The sequence below is a fragment of the Podarcis pityusensis genome (assembly GCF_964106645.2).
Source record: "Podarcis pityusensis genome assembly, chromosome: 13".
Lineage (NCBI taxonomy): Eukaryota > Metazoa > Chordata > Lepidosauria > Squamata > Lacertidae > Podarcis > Podarcis pityusensis.
This window is the reverse complement of record NC_138038.1, coordinates 38,080,554-38,099,332: the sequence shown is the minus strand read 5'-3', so window position 1 is coordinate 38,099,332 and position 18,779 is coordinate 38,080,554. Positions and strand designations below refer to the sequence as shown.

The 18,779-nt window shown below is 47.9% G+C and overlaps 1 protein-coding gene across 3 annotated transcripts; it reads left to right on the top strand.

Annotated features, from left to right (window-relative positions):
• The first annotated feature begins 8,433 nt into the window (after nucleotides 1-8,433).
• Nucleotides 8,434-17,981, top strand: CCDC106 (coiled-coil domain containing 106). 3 transcript variants are annotated; one of them, XM_080976395.1, is made up of 8 exons: nucleotides 8,434-8,826; nucleotides 11,334-11,482; nucleotides 11,736-11,811; nucleotides 12,578-12,680; nucleotides 12,975-13,097; nucleotides 13,758-13,934; nucleotides 14,521-14,721; nucleotides 16,143-17,981. In XM_080976395.1, exons 4-8 carry the CDS (start codon nucleotides 12,614-12,616, stop codon nucleotides 16,553-16,555), a joined length of 981 nt encoding a protein of 326 aa, XP_080832521.1. In that variant the 5' UTR covers nucleotides 8,434-8,826; nucleotides 11,334-11,482; nucleotides 11,736-11,811; nucleotides 12,578-12,613; the 3' UTR covers nucleotides 16,556-17,981. The 3 variants fall into 3 exon arrangements, with proteins under 3 accessions (XP_080832521.1, XP_080832520.1, XP_080832522.1); XM_080976394.1 differs by lacking the exon at nucleotides 11,334-11,482; XM_080976396.1 differs by lacking the exons at nucleotides 8,434-8,826; nucleotides 11,334-11,482 and adding an exon at nucleotides 9,094-9,459.
• The last annotated feature ends 798 nt before the right edge of the window (nucleotides 17,982-18,779 follow it).

Genomic DNA, 18,779 nt, shown 5'->3' with positions numbered 1-18,779 from the left:
CTTAGAGGCATACTGATACTGAAGATCAAATTAGCTAACATGGTCATTCATATGGTCAAAGCTGGGGTGGAATAAATGGGAATGGCTCTGGTGGGTGGAGCTGAGGGAAGATATGGTGGGAGAGCTTTGGTGGGGTGGGTGGGACTTGGAGCACTTCCACTTTCTGTAGGCATCAGCTGCCTCCATCCCCAGCTCTGGGGTTCTTCCATCAATATGCTAATATAGGCCACCTGTCATTAGGTTATGCAACAGCTTTCCCAAACTCCCAGTCTTGCAGACTTACACACAGCCTAAGGACTGGCATCAAAATCCCAAAAGATCTTTCTTGGCAGACACCCAGGTTACTTTCTCTCTCAGTTAGCCCCTTCCTCCATATGCAGAACTGGATCCAAACTTACCCTGCTTGGGTGGCGTTCCAAAGTCTCAATCTCAACTCTCATTTCTGCACCAAAAACCTCATGCCAAGGTGAGGCAGGCACCAGAACATGCCCTTTGCTTCCATCCTGGAGTGAAGTAAGCTGTAATGTCCAGGTGGAGAACAGAGGGGTCTTCCAGTCTACGATCCAAGGCGGCAGTATTAGCTGGCAGTGGATGGCACGGATCCGAGCGAAACGGTTAGTGGCACCAATCCGGGGCGCATGTTGAATCACAGCCGGCAACAGAACATGGCCCAAGTCCAAAGTTACCATGAAGAAAGAGCAAGGGATTGAGCAATGCCACCTTGGCACCCGAGGCACGGCAGGCGGATCTAGAAGTAGCAACCCAAGAAGCAGCGAAGTTGGCCGGCAGCAATGATCCAGAGGAAGCGATATATGGGATCGGTGGCACCTATCCAGCAGGCACACACGTTCTGGCAAAGGTAAAAGGATCCAAGCCTTCAGGTTTCGGGGAGTTGGCATCCGGCTCCAAACGTCAGTTTAGCAACAGCAGCAACAGCAGCCTCCACCCACCAACCCGCCGCCCTGCTTGATAGCAGAGAGGGATATTAGGATAAGAGGGAGGTAAGCCTCCCCAGGTGCCCCTCCGCTCCCCCCAGAAAGCAAAGCCGTGGGCATCCAGAGCCAGGTGCCCTCTTGCCCCGCTGCCTCCCCCTGCAGCTGCCCACCAGCAGCCCAGGCTCCTCAGGGGAGAGAAGGGGAAACTGAGGACGGGGGGGGGAGACCCCGGGGGTGCCCTGAGGGGGGGGAGGGTCTCTGTCAGGGTGGGGCTGAGCGAGGGGGGCTTCTACCTCGCTCTTCCTGGGGGGAGGTTGGAGGTGGTGGGGGAGGAGGAGGAGGAGGAGGAGGTGGGTGTCGCAGCGAAAAGTGTCCTGACGGAAACGCGGCGGCTTCTCCCACCGGCTCACGCCGAAGAGGTTCCCAGATCAACGTTCGTCCTCTCGCGCAAAGGGGGAGCGGGTCGCGGAGGTGGCTTCTCGCGCACCTTCTGGAGAGCCGAGGGGGGATCCTGGCGCCCCCCCCCGGGCGAGGGCGCTCGCCTCCGCGACCCACGGAGACCCTGCCTCGCCTACCTTCCCTCCACCGCCTCCTCTCCAGAACTTGGCGCAGCCCCTGAATCTGTGCTCAGCATTTGGGAAGCATTGCAGGAAGCGATGCAATTAATGCATGCATATGTAAATACACCTATGATTTATGTATCTTGTATGCAGGACCCCCCGACTGCACACGAGCCTTTAGAGCAGCCTTTCTCAACCTGTGGGTCGCCAGATGTTGTTGGACTACAACTCCCATCATCCCTGAGCTCTGCAGGGCGGGAAGGGAGAAGATTGTGGCCCCTCTCTCCTCCCCGAGGACGCCCTGCTTAGACTTGAAACCCTTCGCATGCTTTTGCTGGACGAAGTTAAGTCCACGGACTTCAGCGGGGCTCAGCTTCCATGAAAACAGACGCGAGTAAAGAGCTGCAAGAAGTTAAGCCAGTCCTGTCCAGCGAACCCAGGACCAGAAACCCTGTTTTTTCTGCTCTCCTCCAGGTCCTTCACCACCCGGGCTTAGCCCCAGCTCTGCCTTCTCCCACCACACAGTGAACCCAGGAGTGGTGGGTTCAGCTTCTGCCCACTCGATCCCCCAAGCCTCTGCTACCTATACACTTGCTTCGTGTTATCTAGGTCCTCTTCACACACACACACACACACACACACACACACCCTCCACTTTCTCCTTTGGTGTTTTCTGCCCTGGTGAAATGTCAAGCCCAGCGGCTGAGGAACGTGATTTTACATAGATGCAACAGGTGAAGCTTTTCCCAGAATGGTGAAGGTGTGATGGGGATTGATGAAATTCCTCAAGGAAAGCCATTCCCATCACTGCCTCTTTATTCATGGTGCACATGAAGAAGGCCTCTTCATGTCATAGCTGTCAACTTTTCCCTTTTCTTGCAAGGAATCCTATTCGGAATAAGGGAATTTCCCTTTAAAAAAAGGAAACGTTGACAGCTATGCTTCATGTGTTCTTAAGAGCTACATCTTCACTGTCCTCCTAAAAGAGTATAACATTAAGGCAAGATGTAACTCAGTTGGTAGATCATTCCACAGTTTTGTTTTGTTTTTTAAAAAAATATTTATTACTTTTCCAACAATTTAAACACTACCAAAAAAAATAAACAATACAATACAATACAAAAACACTACATAACACTAACACATTAAACTAACAAAACAAAACAAAAACAGTTTAGAACACATCAAACAATTTCAATATCTTATCTTTCATTCACTTATTTCAACGACCTCCTCACACCTCCCTTTTTGTATTCCACTTCTATTAATTGTTTCAGCAATTCCTTTCCATCTTCCTCTGTTTTCTATCCTATAATTATCTTAACACATTCTAACCTTATTTTTCCCTTTAATACTCTATTAATCTATTTGTACTTAATTCCTTATAACATTTCTACTAAAGCCATATAGCTTCATTCCAACATTTTTCTAACATTCATTAATTTTACAGTATTTCTGTAAATAGTCTTTAAACTTTTTCCAGTCTTCTTCCACCGACTCTTCTCCCTGGTCTCGGATTCTGCCAGTCATTTCCGCCAGTTCCATGTAGTCCATCAACTTTATCTGCCATTCTTCCCGGGTGGGTAAATCTTGTGTCTTCCAATACTTCGCGATGAGTATTCTTGCTGCTGTTGTTGCATACATAAAAAAAGTTCTATCCTTCTTTGGCACCAATTGGCCGACCATGCCCAGGAGAAAGGCCTCTGGTTTCTTCAGGAAGGTATATTTGAATATCTTTTTCATTTCGTTATAAATCATCTCCCAGAATGTCTTAATCCTTGGGCATGTCCACCAAAGGTGAAAGAATGTACGTTCAGTCTCATTACATTTCCAACATTTATTTTCGGGCAAATGGTAAATTTTTGCAAGCTTGACTGGTGTCATGTACCACCTATAAATCATTTTCATTAAATTTTCTCTTCGGGCATTACATGCCGTAAATTTCATACCTGTGGTCCATAACTGTTCCCAGTCAGCCATCATTATGTTATGTCCAACATCTTGTGCCCATTTAATCATAACTGATTTCACCATTTCATCCTGAGTGTTCCATTTCAACAGCAAGTTATACATTCTTGACAAATTCTTGATTTTTGGATCTAACAATTCTGTTTCCAATTTTGATTTTTCCACCTGGAAACCAACTTTTTTGTCCAAATTGTATGCCTCCATTATTTGGTAATAATGGAGCCAATCTCGCACTTTGTTTTTCAATTTTTCAAAGCTCTGCAATTTTATTCTGTCTCCATCTTGTTCCAGAATTTCCCAATATTTCGGCCATTTGGCCTCCATATTGAGTTTTTTCTGTGCCTTCGCTTCCATTGGTGACAACCATCTTGGGGTTTTCTTTTCTAACAAATCCTTATATCTTATCCAAACATTGAACAATGCTTTTCTAACAATATGATTTTTAAACGCTTTATGCGCTTGATCATTCCACAGTTTTGGAGTGGCCACTGAGAAAGGAACACGACACTGCCAATCTCATCCCCTTCAGGGACGAGAAGGAGCACATCACAATTGTGATGGAACTGCGAGATCCACAGCTGGGCAGTAAGTTTATTGAAGCTGACCAAAATGTTATGAAATACTAGCAAGCACAACAGTTCTTCACTAGGCAAAATATTACATAAAGCAGAGGTGAGATTGGGGTGGTCTAGGAAAAGTAAAAGTACAGAAATTAAGTTGGATGTTGTAGAAATCAGATTAGTTTGTAGACTAAATTCCAAGGTGGAGATTGCACACCAAACTCCAAAATCCACATTTAGCGATACTTGAAAGCTTGCTGGATTTTGTGATATTTTGGTCAATAAAGATTGAGACTAACCAACTTGTCACAAAGTTCTCCAGATCTCTTCATCAGCTACATAGAGTGTTGGACTAGGAGATCACAGTTCAAATCCCCACTCTGCCATGAAGCTCACTGGGTGACTTTAGGCCAATCACTACCTCTCAACCTAGCCTACCTCACAGGGCTGTTGTAGGTATTAACGGGGAGGGGGGGAGAGTATCATATATGCCACCCTGAGCTTCTTGAGCAAATAAAAGTGGTATATAGATGCAATAAGTAAATTTTAAAAACAACAACAACCCAAAGTACAAAAATTTTCTGCTGACCTCATGGCTACATCATCAGCTTAACTTTTCTATTTTGGGTTTTTTTTTCTTCATCTTACTCACCAACCTGCTTTGTATAACATCTTCCCTGTTGAAGAGTTCTGGAGAACTCAAAATCTTGCCACACTTTGTGACATGTTGGCTGATTCCATCCTTCTTATAGATGACCAGCATTAAGAAAAAATAGGACAGGAAACAGCATAGAATCAACAGTAAAATTATATTCATAAAATAAGCGCATCACAAATTGGTGGATCAGGTTAGGACATCAACAGATCTGGATCACCACTCAGGGGAAAGTTGGCTTGTACTAGCTGTTCCACTGCAGAAATTTCATGTGAATTCTACACACAAACATCCATTCTGATCACCCTGACAAAAATGCACCAATGCAGAGGGAAACACAATGGTGTAAAACAAATACGCAGCTACTCTCCCCCAACACACTTCCACACAAAGACAAGACAGTAGGTGGATGATAAAGTGGTATGTTTAGGGTGAGGCTTTTCTCTGCCACATGACTTCTCCCACCCACTAGGATAATGACCAGGCATTGGGATCCTATTTTTAATCTTAATTATGGGTTTTGGTGTTAAAATCATGCCTGTTCCTGCACATTCTAGGCTCTGTTCTGGCACTCCAGACTCCCCAAATCCTTCCACAGCCATCTTTATGACATGTCTCCTCTTCCCCTGCTGCCTTGCGGGATATCTTCGGGAGAAGAAAAGCCGAAGGAATAAACCCTACATAAATCTGGAGTGGAGCCCCTAAGACAATTAGATGGCACCTTGTATGGCTCCTTCCAGCAGCTCCTGCAGCCAAGCTGATGCCAAATGTCTTGCCCCGCTTTCCTTTGAACCACATCAGCGAGGCTGAGATGAGGATCTTGTCATCTGAGCAGCCCAGGACCTCCATACATGCTGCCCATCTTGTTCCCCAGGGAGGTCAATTTTGACTTCACCCCTTGATGTGCACTCCATTGTCTCTTGAGACAGATGCCAACCATCCAACCTCTTCATCCTCCCTCTCACAAATTTCTCTTTATCGGGCTGGGCCAGCTTAGAAGCCCCCTTTTATGGGGTAAAGTACTCAGCCCACCCAACTACCTAGATGTTGAGAAATACAATTGTGGCTTGAATGGTTTATTTTGTGGGGGAGAGTGGATGAATTATAGTTATGCTCAAAGTTAACTGCTGGTCTTGATTTTGGTGACAATTAGCTTGTGACAGTGGAGACACCGGCCCACATTTCATGGTCAGTTAAGAAACATGTTCTTATATCCAAATCCTTTTAACTGTGTTTGTGTGTGGGGGGGTGGGGGTGTCATTTAAAAACACACACCATATTTTATTTTTGTTCTTGTTTTTATTGTGTATTCTATATTTTTATGCTGTGAACCACCCCAAGACCTTCGGATGAAGGGCGGTATACAAATTTAATAAATAATAAATAAGTGATTGTTCCATCTGGGGTTGGCAACATGAAGCCCACAAAGCCTTTGGGTCTCCTTCTCACCGGCCCCTTTGTACTGGGGTGGTTTCCTTCCCTGCCCCCCCCCCCCATTTTAAAAGCACACAGAGGTGAAGAAGGGAATTGGAAGAGGGATGCTGTTTCCTTGTTCCACCTCCATGTGTTTTTCGAGGACTCATATTGGCAGCTGAGCAGAAAAATGGAGCATCACAGAAGGCAGGAGAAGAGAGGGGGTGACAGCAGAAGGATTGAAAATGTGAATGGAAACTGAAATATACTCAGAGTCGCAAAGTGATTTCATGCTCTTTATTCAGCTCATAGTGGTGAGGAGGAATGAATGAGAGTCCCCTCAAAGTATCTGCTTTATATACATTATTTACACAATGGGCTGCACATGACTGGCTAATTCCGGAATTCTACTGTAAGCCAATCAGGTTGTGGATTCACTTCTATCTGGAACATGATTGGGTGGTTCCTGCCAACCAATCATACTGCTGCATTGTTCTAGGACCAATCAGACTGCTGCATTCTGAATCCTATTGTTCTAGGACCAATCAGACTGCTGCCTTTTGGATCCTATTGTTCTAGGACTAATCAGACTGCTGCAGTTTGGATCCTATTCAACTCAGTACATAACAGAAACTTAGTCACTTCATTTTCCTGGAGAGAGAGAGGGGGTGGGATGTATCCAGCAAAACAATTCCTACAGAAATTGCATTTCTTCCCTCACAGATCCCTGCCACCCTCCCACAACTCACCATCAAATCAACGTTCATATCTCTCCTCGTTGACTGAACCATAACCGCTATAGATTCACTGCCTTCCAGGACTGCTATGGGCCTTCATCTTTATTTATTTTATTTTTTTACAAGGGATCCCCCTCAAAAGCACAATCAAATCACAGGTCACCTCTGTATCCACATATGTGTTTGGTTATTTATAGTCACGTGGAAAAATCATAAGGAATTGTGCCTTGACTGAATGTTTCTGTGGTACTAGCAAGCACTGGATCTGTATTTTATCAATGGATCAGAGGGAAGGAGGTGCTAGACACAGGTTATGGATATTATTTAGTCCTTTTATACAGTATCTTGAAAGATATAATACTTGAAAGTAGTGATGTATGGAAGTGAGAGCTGGACCATAAAGAATGGTCCAAAGAATTGATGCTTTTGAATTATGGTGCTGGAGGAGACTCTTGAGAGTCCCATGGACTGCAAGAAGATCAAAACCTATCCATTCTTAAGGAAATCAGCCCTGAGTGCTCACTGGAAGGACAGATTGTGAAGCTGAGGCTCCAATACTTTGGCCACCTCATGAGAAGAGAAGACTCCCTGGAAAGGACCCTGATGTTGGGAAAGATTGAGGGCCCAAGGAGAAGGGGACGGCAGAGGACAAGATGGTTGGACAGTGTTCTCGACGCTACAAACATGAGTCTGACCAAACTGCGGGAGGCAGTGGAAGACAGGAGTGCCTGGCGTGCTCTGGTCCATGGGGTCACGAAGAGTCGGACACGACTAAACAACTAAACAAGAACAAGAACAGCAGAGATGGTGATCTCATGACCCAGAACTCGCCGAAAAACTTTTAATTGAGTGTATAGTAAAACATGGGCCCATAATTCCACTCATAAAAAGGGGATATTTCTAGTTGTAAAAATGTAGTCCACACACTTTGATGTTACATCTCTCTAGCAATTTCATGCCTCACCATGTCCATCAGATGGCTCTGCCCGGGCAGCCTTAGATGCCACCTTATGCCCCTCCCAAGTACCATTAGATACTTTCCCACCAGCCCCCTGATTTGCCAGGCATCACTCCTTAGTTCCCAGACTCCTCTTGCTGTCACAGGACCTGAATTTTAGACCAAGCTGCACTACCCGCAAGTCACATCTTTCCTGAAAATCTGGCTCTAATTTTTTGGTTATTAATGTGAGATGAGACAACAACAAGAACAGCAGTAGCTGGCGGGGGCAATTGCCCCCCTAAATCAAGTAAATAAATAAAAATCCTTAAGTAACTGAGGTTCTCCCCCCCACACACGTAAAACCTGTCCCGCTAACATAAATCCTGGCTACACCCATGTGTAACAGCGACTGTGGTGTGGGGAAGGCTCTTGGCACATGCTTAGAGGTCCTGTCATCCTTGGTACTTAACATGTTCCAAGGCTGGACCATGGCAGCATGGTAGACGGAGCAACCTCTGAGGCTTACGGAAAGTACTACACGTGGTAGAAAAAAATACTGGATTTGTAAGCAAGGCCATTTGTGATTTGCGTGTTTGATTGCTGGTTAGAGGGCCAGAAGAGTTGGGAGGGCCTTGTGGAGACAATTCCCTCTACTTAGCCTCAACATTTTCTCCCGGAGGCTGTTTCACAGGTGCACGTGCTTCACTTGATTTCTGGCAAGCTAGGCAGCTCGAACAGATTCCCATGCAAAGTATTGCGCTTGTTAGGAGACATCCGCGGCGCGCATCTGTGCTGCTAGATCCGTGATGGCTCATTTAGACGTTCAGACCTGCCCTCCAGGAACGAAGGGATTGCTGTGAATTATTAGATTATTATTTTTTGCCTCCAGCCGGCGACGTGCCCCCCCCCCCGCTTCCCACTTCAAAGCTGTCTCGCTCCTCCTACTCCCTTTTCCTCGCCACCTCCTATCGCTGCACTTTACAGACGCTCTCCTGCTCAGCTGCAGCCCGGAGCTGTTGTTTGGGACGCTCCGGCGTGGATGCGGTTTCAAGAGTAAGGTAAGAACTGCGTGTCCTGGCAGGAGCGGGGGGTTGTGAGAGACAGTCTCGGTCCCCTGCACACACCTTGACTTGATCCTTGCCCATCGCTACCCCCGCTGCTGGTTCTCGGGAGATCGGCCCCCCCAAGCATCCCGTGCGTAATGCTCCCCAAGTCTCGGGGCGCAGCGCCGAGGGCGCACGGGGGTCCTTTGGCGTCTCCAAAGTCTTGGCGCGGGCGTCGCCACCACCGACATTTGGGGACGGGGAGGGAGGAATCCTTCGTCACAGGGCAGCAGCCGGGGCCATTTTGGAGTGGTGGTGGGCTCTGCTTTTTTTTGGCCAAAGGCCCGATTTGGTGGGGGGTAGCGGGTGGGGCGGAGAGGGAGGGTTACAGACCCCCCCTCCATCCCAGGCAATTCCTTGACGTCGTCTCGAGCCGGCCTGCCTTAGGGAGTTTGCGTGGGAGAAGCTTGTATCTGGTTACTAGCGAGATTCTAGTAGGATGCAGGGAAACGGGAGGAGGAGGAGGAGGAGAGAGAGAGAGAGAGAGAGAGAGAGAGGCCTTGCTGTGGCCAGTTGGTTTGGAGTCGGAGAGAAGGCGAGCAAGTCTGGGCATCATTGAAGGACCAAGTAATGGCAATGAGGAAAAGGGTAGGTGGGCAAAGGTCAATGACTGGCGGGGGAAGGAAGGCAAATGCCATGCAGATGTTAACTGTGGGGCCTGGATAGGCGGTGATAGTCACCTGTCGGACTCCAAGAGGTGGCTCAGACCAAGATAATTTGCGGCCGGAAACAGCTGCACCTCCGGATCTCAAGAGGTGTGCCCCCAAATGCATTGCAATGTCCCAGAGGATGCTAGGAGGGACACAACACCCTGGTTGCTTCCCTGGCACCCCTAAGAATATTGTGACTTCCCTTCTCTCCACTGGTTGAGTTACTTGTCAGTTGGCTTTTGCTTCAAATTTTGGTTTCCAGAAGCTGAGCTTTTTGGGTTTTAGGTAAGCATGTTAGAGTCTGTGTGACAAGGAGGGAGTGGCCAAGCCAAGGAATAGAGAACTGGAGCCTGCAAGTAACAACTAGACTTTATCCACCTGGATTGATGACCTACTTTGGCAAACCCCCATGTGCATGTGCGTACACACACACACACCACACACACAGGCTGGGAGCCTCAATGGAGCTCCTCTGGAGGCTTCACCCGGGTCAAAAAAAAAAACCTAGTTAGCCACCACCCTGCCCCCCACCGCCCCCGTAGCTATGGATCTGAGCAATGTGTTTATTTTATTTCTTAATAGCTCAGTTGGTAGAACATGAGACTTTAAATCTCAGGGTTGTGGGTCTAAGCCCCACTTTGGGCAAAAGGATTCCTGCATTGCAGGGGGTTGGACCAGATGACTCTTGCTGTCCCTGCCAACTCTACAGTTCTATGATTCTATTCTATATTTATGCCACTTCTTTCCATGGAAATATGAAACTCAAGGCAACTTGCAACAGATGCATCTTTCTATCTATCGATAACTGGTTGTATTGCCGGTTGCACATTTTAATCCATTTGGGAAAATGCTGTAGCAAATGCAATAATATAGGATTTGCTACATAGAAAGGATTGTAACATGCAGTGGTTTTTTTTATTAGTAATTGGTTATTCTACTGCATTAAAAATAATAATTGTAAGCCGCATCAATACATAGAGAATGCATTCTGCAGTGTTGGGAGCTGGTTAAGAGTCTAGCTGCTGAAATATTGGGGGCTGGATCTGAAAAGAGATTGGATCCCATCCCTATATAATGGTCTGTTATTAACAGGTGTGCATTGTATTGTTGACTGAGGTTGGACAAGAGAGGTGTGTATGTGCATTTATGCAAGTTAGTGGCAGAATGGGAACTGAACTGAATGGAAGCGGGGTTCTATCTCTCCCCCACCCCCCAAACTGCCACCCACATAGGTAAAGGGACCCCTGACCATTAGGTCCAGTCGTGACCGACTCTGGGGTTGTGGCGCTCATCTCACCTTATTGGCCGAGGAAGCCGGCGTACAGCTTCCGGGTAATGTGGCCAGCATGACTAAGGCGCTTCTGGCGAACCAGAGCAGCGCACGGAAATGCCGTTTACCTTCCCACCGGAGTGGTACCTATTTATCTACTTGCACTTTGATGTGCTTTCAAACTGCTAGGTTGGCAGGAGCAGGTACTGAGCAACAGGAGCTCATCCTGTTGCGGGGATTCAAACCGCCGACCTTCTGATCAGTAAGTCCTAGGCTCTGTTGTTTATCCCACAGCGCCACCTGCATCCCGCCACCCAGCCATTAAATTTGCAGGCATAGCTAAGCCCTAAACAATTTTTGTACTTGTGTCCAAGTCTAGTTTGTGTGTGGGTCCCTCTTAAAGAAACATCCCTTAAGGATTGTTGCACATAACACTTCAGGGAGCTTGAGCAGGGTCTCCTCTGATACTTTTAGATACTTCAAAGGGAGTCGGGGGGGGGGGGAGGCAATGACCTTCAACGTTTGCTCTGTTCCAATTCTAGAGAACGAGTGTGAGTCTGTGCACTCATGACTCAATGATTGAAACATCAAGGAGTAACTTGCATAAATGAATAGAGCCATCACAGATATAGCACCATCAGAGACTGAATTTTCACTGCAACTCTGGGCGACGGATGCTTGAGTAATCAAGGTATGTGATGTACACGCATGTGAAAGCGGAATCCATGAGTTTCACCTGGGTTGAGAGAGAAAAAAAGTTTATCTGAGCAAGAGAGCTGGCCTTACAACCCCTGTGCCTTTACAGGACTGCTGGAAGCAACTGCTTTGGGGATCACCTCCTATTTCATAGTGGGCATCGCTCCACTGCAGTGCCCCTGCCTTCCTTTGTTGCTGTGGGATCTCCTGGCCTAAACTATTAATTTCCCTGTCTTGCCTCTGTCCAGGTGTTTGGAGCTATTTCCTAAGTGGGCAGGTAGCTGTGTGGAAGATCTTGGATCCCCGAGTGTCACCCTGGCTCAGGTAGATATTCTCTTGGAAACAGTGCGAGATAGGGGGTACCTGGGAACTATTTTGACATGGTGAGTCAGATCTTTATATCCCTGCAGCCTATAGGCCAACTTTGACAGGTGGGCAGGGCCACCCATCTGTCAGTCAACTGATGTCATTACAGTGCCAAGTAACCTATCAAAATGGAGCGTTGGGGTGGGGTGGGACGGCTTCTGGAGGGATTTGGTAAGGCAGCACCCAGCAGGATAGGAACCTCCACCTGCCCATCATGACATAGACTCTAGTTTGTTGTCAGGTATTCACAGTGCTTTTTTTCTGGGGGGATGCAGGGGTACACATACCCCAAAACATTTTGTGAATCTTTATACTTTTATCCATTCACTGTATTTATTTTCCCCAATTTGAACTATAAAGTGGTGATTTTCTTGAGTCAAAATGAGAGTACCCCTAAACATTTTTTTAGAAAAAAAGCACTGGGTATTCAAATATGCAATTCCCAGCTATTTTTAGGAAGAGCTACACCTTATCCCTGCCCCCCATCCTGCTGTTAATGTGCATTATTGGAATTATACATTTATAGAATGGGAGGACATACCTGAAAGACTGTAATTCAATGTTCTCTGAAGAGCACAAATTTTCAAAAAAGGGGGCTCCTTGGCTGGGGATTCTTGTCAGAGTATAAGGGAAGGCTACTTTGGAGTTCACTCATTAGGAAAATATAGGGGAGACAGAATCTCAGGCAGATCTGCCCAGTTAGATCACCTCTCCTGCTTTCTAGGTTAGCAGCATCCGTCCCACCTGGGGAGGGAGGACAATGACTGAAAGTAACCACCATCACCAACGGGCAACTAGGGGACGTCGTGGATCGGGAGCAAAGCAAGGTCAGTGTATGTCTGATGGGAGAGGGGTGGGTTTCAAAGGCCCTGAGGGTGGGAGAGGGGTGAAACTGCTCCCCTCCTAGTAGTGGGCCAAATTGATTGGATTGAGGTTCCTGCCTGGATAGCTCAGTTGATGAGAACATGTGTGCCATTGATTTCCGTGGGAACTTAGCTAAAAATCACGTCCGGTAATATTTTTGTCTGTCTTGAGACTGTTGATCTTACAAAAATAGAGGGGGGGTATTCTTAGGCTCTTACATTTGTTTCCCTGCCTCCCCCTGCCGTTGATATTTACAGTGAAGGAAGACAATGAAGCTTATAAAATAGCCATACCTTTGGACGAGCCGCACCAAATGGAATCGCAGACTCAAACTCAGCAACAGTTGTATTATGGTCTGAGCCCTCCTCAGAATTTTGATGGTGAGAAACAAAACCCCCTCTTCCTGGCAGTAATATATGAACAAATACCCTTTAACTATGTGCTAGATCTCATTGGGTGACTCAGCACCCGAAGTGCAACTAGGGCAACTAGTTTTTTTTGCCATTCTTCAGGTAAATACGCATCTGCTGTCACTTCCACAATCATGGCACTTCTAGAAAGTGACACCGCCATTTCAGAAATCACAGCAGAAAAAGTGGTCTTTGTGGAGTGTAGGTGTGTGCAGGTTCCACACTGCAACATTTTGTTGTAGACACCGCTTGCTTGCTTTCCACTTCCCATTGCAGAGCTCAGCAGCGGTTGTCTTCCACAATCAAACATTTTGAATTTCTTAAATAAGGTGAAACTCAAATGGGACTAGAGGAGAATGATTGGGGGTGGGGAGAGAAATCAATTACTGTATGTGTCAATTTACTCCTGCTGAAAATCAAAGTATTAGATGCAAAGAAGGCTATGGCTTCAATAACGCAGGTGCAAATCTCCCTTGCCTCATTTGCTTCTCACAGGAAGGGCGAGAAGGGTTAGGAAAGGTTTTTGGGCAGAGTTAGGTGCGGGACCTTTGGGTGTTTGAAGAGAAGTGGGGAAGCAAGTAATTGTGAGCAAGTCAAACTTCCACCGTGACGTGACTGTGCTGCCCTCAGAGACACCGGAGATGCCAGCTCCCTCGTTGACCCTGGTGACCAGCATGAGGACTCAGCTGCACATAGCCCTGGAGAGGAACTCCTGGCTGCAGAAGCGAATCGAGGACCTGGAGGAAGAACGGGACTTCCTGCGCTGCCAGCTAGACAAGTTCATCTCCTGCGCCCGTCTGGATGCTGGTAACTCGAGAACTCTTGAGTTCTCCGGAGGCTGAGTGGGTGGGTGGTTCTTTGCTGGGAGGGGGGCCTTTCGGATTCTCTTGGGAGGAAGGGCCAGGGGAATGTCAGCCAAGGCACCTTGGTAGGAGGCAGTGCTATTTTTCTAGAAAAAGAACTCACCACGAACCCCTCCCTGGTTCTCTTAGAATGGCAATGGCATCCACCTGAGAGGCGCCTGAACGGAGTTCCAGTTGGAGGTCCCTGTGTTAGAGAGTCAAGGGCTGTGTTTTTTGGGGGGTTCTCTGATTTGAGGAGCTTGCCTCTAGCTGTGCTATGGTGGGCTTCTGTCTCCCTCTCTGTCTGATGCAGGCCCAGACAGAGTGCGGGGGGGGGTATATGGGCCACTTGGCCCGGGCCTCCGATTCCAAAGAGGGCCTCGGTCAGCATATTCACAATCGCAGGGGATGCACTGGGGTGAACGTGGAGGCGCAAAGGCGTCCAGGCCCAGACAGAAGGGGGGGGGCCACATTATCTACCTGGCCCGGGCCTCTGCCTGGCTCTGCAAGACCCTGGTCTGATGCATCCTGCCCTTTCCCCTCCGCCCTAGATGAGCACTGCCGCAGCAAGCAGCTCCCACGGCGGTCCGAGGTGTCTGACAGCCGGAACGGGGATGTGACCGATGATGACAGTATGGGCTCCTGGATGAGTGCAGGCCCCGAGGAAGGAGGCTCTGCAGAGCACAAGAAGCAGAAAGGAGGGGTCAACAGGCGACGCTTTGCCAAGCCCAAAGTCCGCGAGAGGCAGAGAGGTGAGTGGCAATGGGGGTGTGTGTCAAGGTAAGGGACCACCATTTCAGCCTACAGAGCTGAAGGCAGAGGGTCCCTGCCCCCTTCCATGGCAGAAATGGGAAAGCTCTTACTCCCTTTTGTGAGCAGAGACTGGTGATTGTAAGACTTGAATGTCTTTCTTTAAAAAAAAAACACAACCTATTACACATTAAAATAATAGATCACCATACAGAAAAGAGATGCTCTTCCAGGGGACAGATATGAACAGAGCTTATTCCAGCATAAAATCACCATTGCCCTTCTCTATAAGAATTCATTACAATTTCCTCCACCAACACACAAAATTATGCCAGTACTGTGCCCCCATTTAGCAGTTCCACTGGCTCAGGGACAGCGATGACCAGGCTATTGCTGGACCCTAGGCATCCCCTGTAGGCAGAGCTTCTGGGACTCCAGCTCACTGAGTCATAGCAGCAAGACAAATTATGGGGAATTTTGTTTACTCAGCTCACAAATCTCGTCATAGACACCAGGGCTGCAGGAGGAGCCCTGGCCAGGTGCAGCACCTCAAGCAGCATCTGTTGAGATGGGGATTCTGTGTTTCAAACGGAGGAAGTGGCAGTGTGCGTTGGGTCCCCACTCCCAGCTGATCCTCCTGGGAGCAGTTCGGCATGGACTAGTCGCCTGGCTGGGCCTGCCATGCCTTCTGACCCCTCCTTTCCCTCTGGCAGCCCGAGGGAGGTGAGGAGAGGAATCCTGCCCCTTGGGGGAAACAGGAATGCCTCTTGAAACGCTGGCCTGTGACTCACCCACCCCTCTAGGTTTCCCCTCACAAAAGCATCAAGTCTTGATAAATTGCTGCAATAATATGTTCTCTCCTTCTTTTTCTTCATTTCTTGTTCAATTCTCACATTTCTCCACCCTCCTCTCCCGTTGTCCTAATCCTCCACCACTCTTTCCCCCCCTTCCTGTTGCAAACCAACCGGCTGGCCTGCCATGCACGATCGCTTGCTTCCATTTTTCTCCTCCACCTCTTCTTTCTCTCACCTTCCATCCTTTCTCTCTGCATATCCTCCTTTCCTTATCTATGGATGCTGCTCCTCAATGTTCAACACCTGCATTACCTTCTTGTTTTACTTACTGTTTTTTGCTTGGTCCCTGGGCTCTTCCCTTTCCTTCCCCCTTCCCTGGTGCTGGTATATTTGACTCTAATTTATCCCGCCTTCAATTTCTGCTTCCATCGGGTCACTGCCTCCTTCTGTCGGTCCTTCCCATTTCCTGTGATTTCTGCCTCTCGCAACTCTTGGGTGTTTTCACGAGTGGCCATGCTTCCCCATTTCTCCTCCTCAACCCTTTCTCTTGTTCTTTCCCCCACGCTCCTGTCTATGGGTCGCTGCTGGGGCCCTCTCCTCTGAACCCAACCCCCCCGCCCCCGGTGCAGTCAAAGATGTGGATGGGGTGCTGTGCCGCTACAAGAAGATCCTGTACACTTTCCAGAAGCTGCAAAGCATGAGCCGGGCCTTTGAGCACCACCGTGTGGACCGTAACACTGTGGCCTTGACCACGCCCATCGCTGAGCTCCTTATCGTGGCCCCTGAAAAGGTGGCGGAGGTGGGCGAATTTGACTCGTCCAAGGAGCGCCTGCTGGAGTATTCCCGGCGATGCTTCATGGCTCTGGACGATGAGACTCTCAAGAAGGTCCAGGCGCTCAAGAAAAGCAAACTCCTCCTGCCCATCACCTACCGCTTCAAGCGGAAAACGGACACCCCTGGCCCGGCGGCCAGCAATTCCTTACCCTCACCCACTACCCCACCCAAACCCCCTCCGCCCATTGCTGACTGCTTTAAGCGATGATTCCCCCTCCTGGCTTTGCCTGAACCCACTTTGACAGCCCTCCAGTCTCTTATTTCTGTCTAGTTATTGAGGAAGCTCCTGCTGTGCTCCCCTGGGGCTCTTCCTTGTCAGCCCCCTTCACCCTTTCCCGCAGTTTCTAGTGCTAAAGGCAAGCTCTGCCTTTGTAAGGCAAGTGGGATGCTTTTATCCTGGCACAATCATCTCTTTGGGAAGCATCATCTGACCAGGCGCTCCTGTTTATATGTCAGCTGGTTAAAGGCTATGGAGAGATGACCTGGATTAAATTCACTCCATTTGCTTCCATCTTAAGAACTGGCAAAATGACTGCCCAGTGGGAGTAGCAGGGGAGCAGGTTAGTGGGACAGAGTACATCCCATGCGTAGGTAAGGTGCTGTGGTGGAGAGGTTGCTTCAGACTGGCTGCGCAGGTACAGTAACACCTATAGGACCGCCAAGGCATTCATCAGAGACGGTGTCTGCTGCCTTGCAAATAAGCAACTAGGTGACACATTTTTCTTACACAACACTCCCCTGCATACTGCTTATTTGTGGCACGTCAGCAGCCCCAAAGGGCTGAATAAACATTGGCAGAAATTTTCCTGCCTTGTTGCTCGGAGGCCATTTGTGTTTGCCGTAGGTAAGTGTGTGTGTTTGTGAGCTTGTTTTAACAGCTCCAGAACTTGGGGCAGGGATGCTCAAGATGGCTCGGCCTTCCCCTGAAGGCAATGCCTGTCTCCTTAAGAAGTTAGTGTAGGCAATGGATTTACCCGCCTCACGTGCCATCTCACTGCTCCCCTCCCCTTTCCAGCCTGCTGTGAAGCAAGACTAGAACTGGAGGGCGATTGCTGAACAGGCTGCAGTGGTCTTGCCTCTTGGCCACTTCCTTTCTTTTTTCTTTTACATCCAATGCTACTGGCACCTTCTTAAGCTTTTCTCTTCCTGTTGCCTTTTTGCTATAACAGTCCTTAGCCTGGAGGAATGAACTGCAGCATTTGGCTGCCTCTAAATAATTCCCTATAGTCTCCCAAAGAAATTCCCACATCCCAAGGCTTCCTTGCATCTCTTTACCGCCATGGACACCACCTGCCCTCTCTCATGTTTTCCTGTTCCAGGTTCTGAAGCTGGGCTGTGTTTGGTGGCAAGCCATTTGCACTTCCTTTTTTGCTTCCTGAGACAGAGACTGTGTGCGCCCTGCAACACCTCTGTGGCTTCAAGCTGCCACCTTATGTGCGAGCAAGGGTTTTGTTTGTTCTCTGCTCCTTTGGGATGTCTCCTCTTTATTCAGTGTAATTAATGGACTGTTTCCACTGTGCCTGTATCACCCAGTTTTTTCCTCTGTGTTAAAAAAATAATAATTTAAAAGGAAAATGTAAAAAAACAACAATTTACTAAGAGGATTTAAATTAAAGCATTTTGAATAAAACTCAGCAATGTGTGGTTTTAATTTTTCATGTTTGTATAATTGCTGCAAAAATGTGCAAATTTGTGGCTAGTTAAGGATATTCCTGGCTTGGAACAAGGAGATGAAGAGTTGGATGTTGGCAACCGATTCAAATCCTCAGCTGTATATTATCTGGGAGTCAGAGTTAAGTTGGGTGTTACTCAGTTTGTTACTAATTTGTAAAATTAATGGCATGCCCTCAGTTTTGGTGTGAGGATGAGAGAATTATTGTGAAATGTACACTAAATGGCACAGTAGAATTTTGTATAGAAACACCAGTCCCAGAGTGTGGCCTAAAAAATGCAGGAAGGCACTACTTTACTAAAGCTGGGCAGGTCTGGGTCTGGTCTGTGCCTGGATGGCTGACTGCCTGAGAACCACATATACTTTGCCTTGGGCTCCATGATGGAATAAATGTATGTCAGTCACGTGGAGAAGTTGTCTGATGAAATACCCTTGCCACAGCATTGGATAAAGTTATCTTGAAGCTGTGGTGCTACTCTCTGGAAAGTGGAAAAAATGTGCAATAGAAAGCAAATGAAGTGGGAGAGAAACACAGGTGCCTGATTCAGAAAAGGGATTTCCTTCATATTTGGTGAACTTAGATTTTGCTAGTGTGGAGTTCTCCTATGAAAGCCCCACTGGAGGAACAGGAGGGAAAATGCTGTTAAAGAACCTCAGTGGGGTGTGTGGAGAGCTTCACAGCGGTTCCCAAATGGTGGTACGCAGGGGGTCCATCTAACCGACTCTGGGTTCTATGGCATATACCCATCAACTGTCCGAA

Bases quoted from the DNA above. Each gene is read 5' to 3' on its own strand.
- CCDC106 (XM_080976394.1), top strand. From the start codon at position 12,614: ATGACTGAAAGTAACCACCATCACCAACGGGCAACTAGGGGACGTCGT. The intron at 12,681-12,974 runs GTCAGTGTATGT...TGATATTTACAG, and splicing joins TGGATCGGGAGCAAAGCAAG to TGAAGGAAGACAATGAAGCT. The intron at 14,722-16,142 runs GTGAGTGGCAAT...CCCCCGGTGCAG, and splicing joins AGTCCGCGAGAGGCAGAGAG to TCAAAGATGTGGATGGGGTG.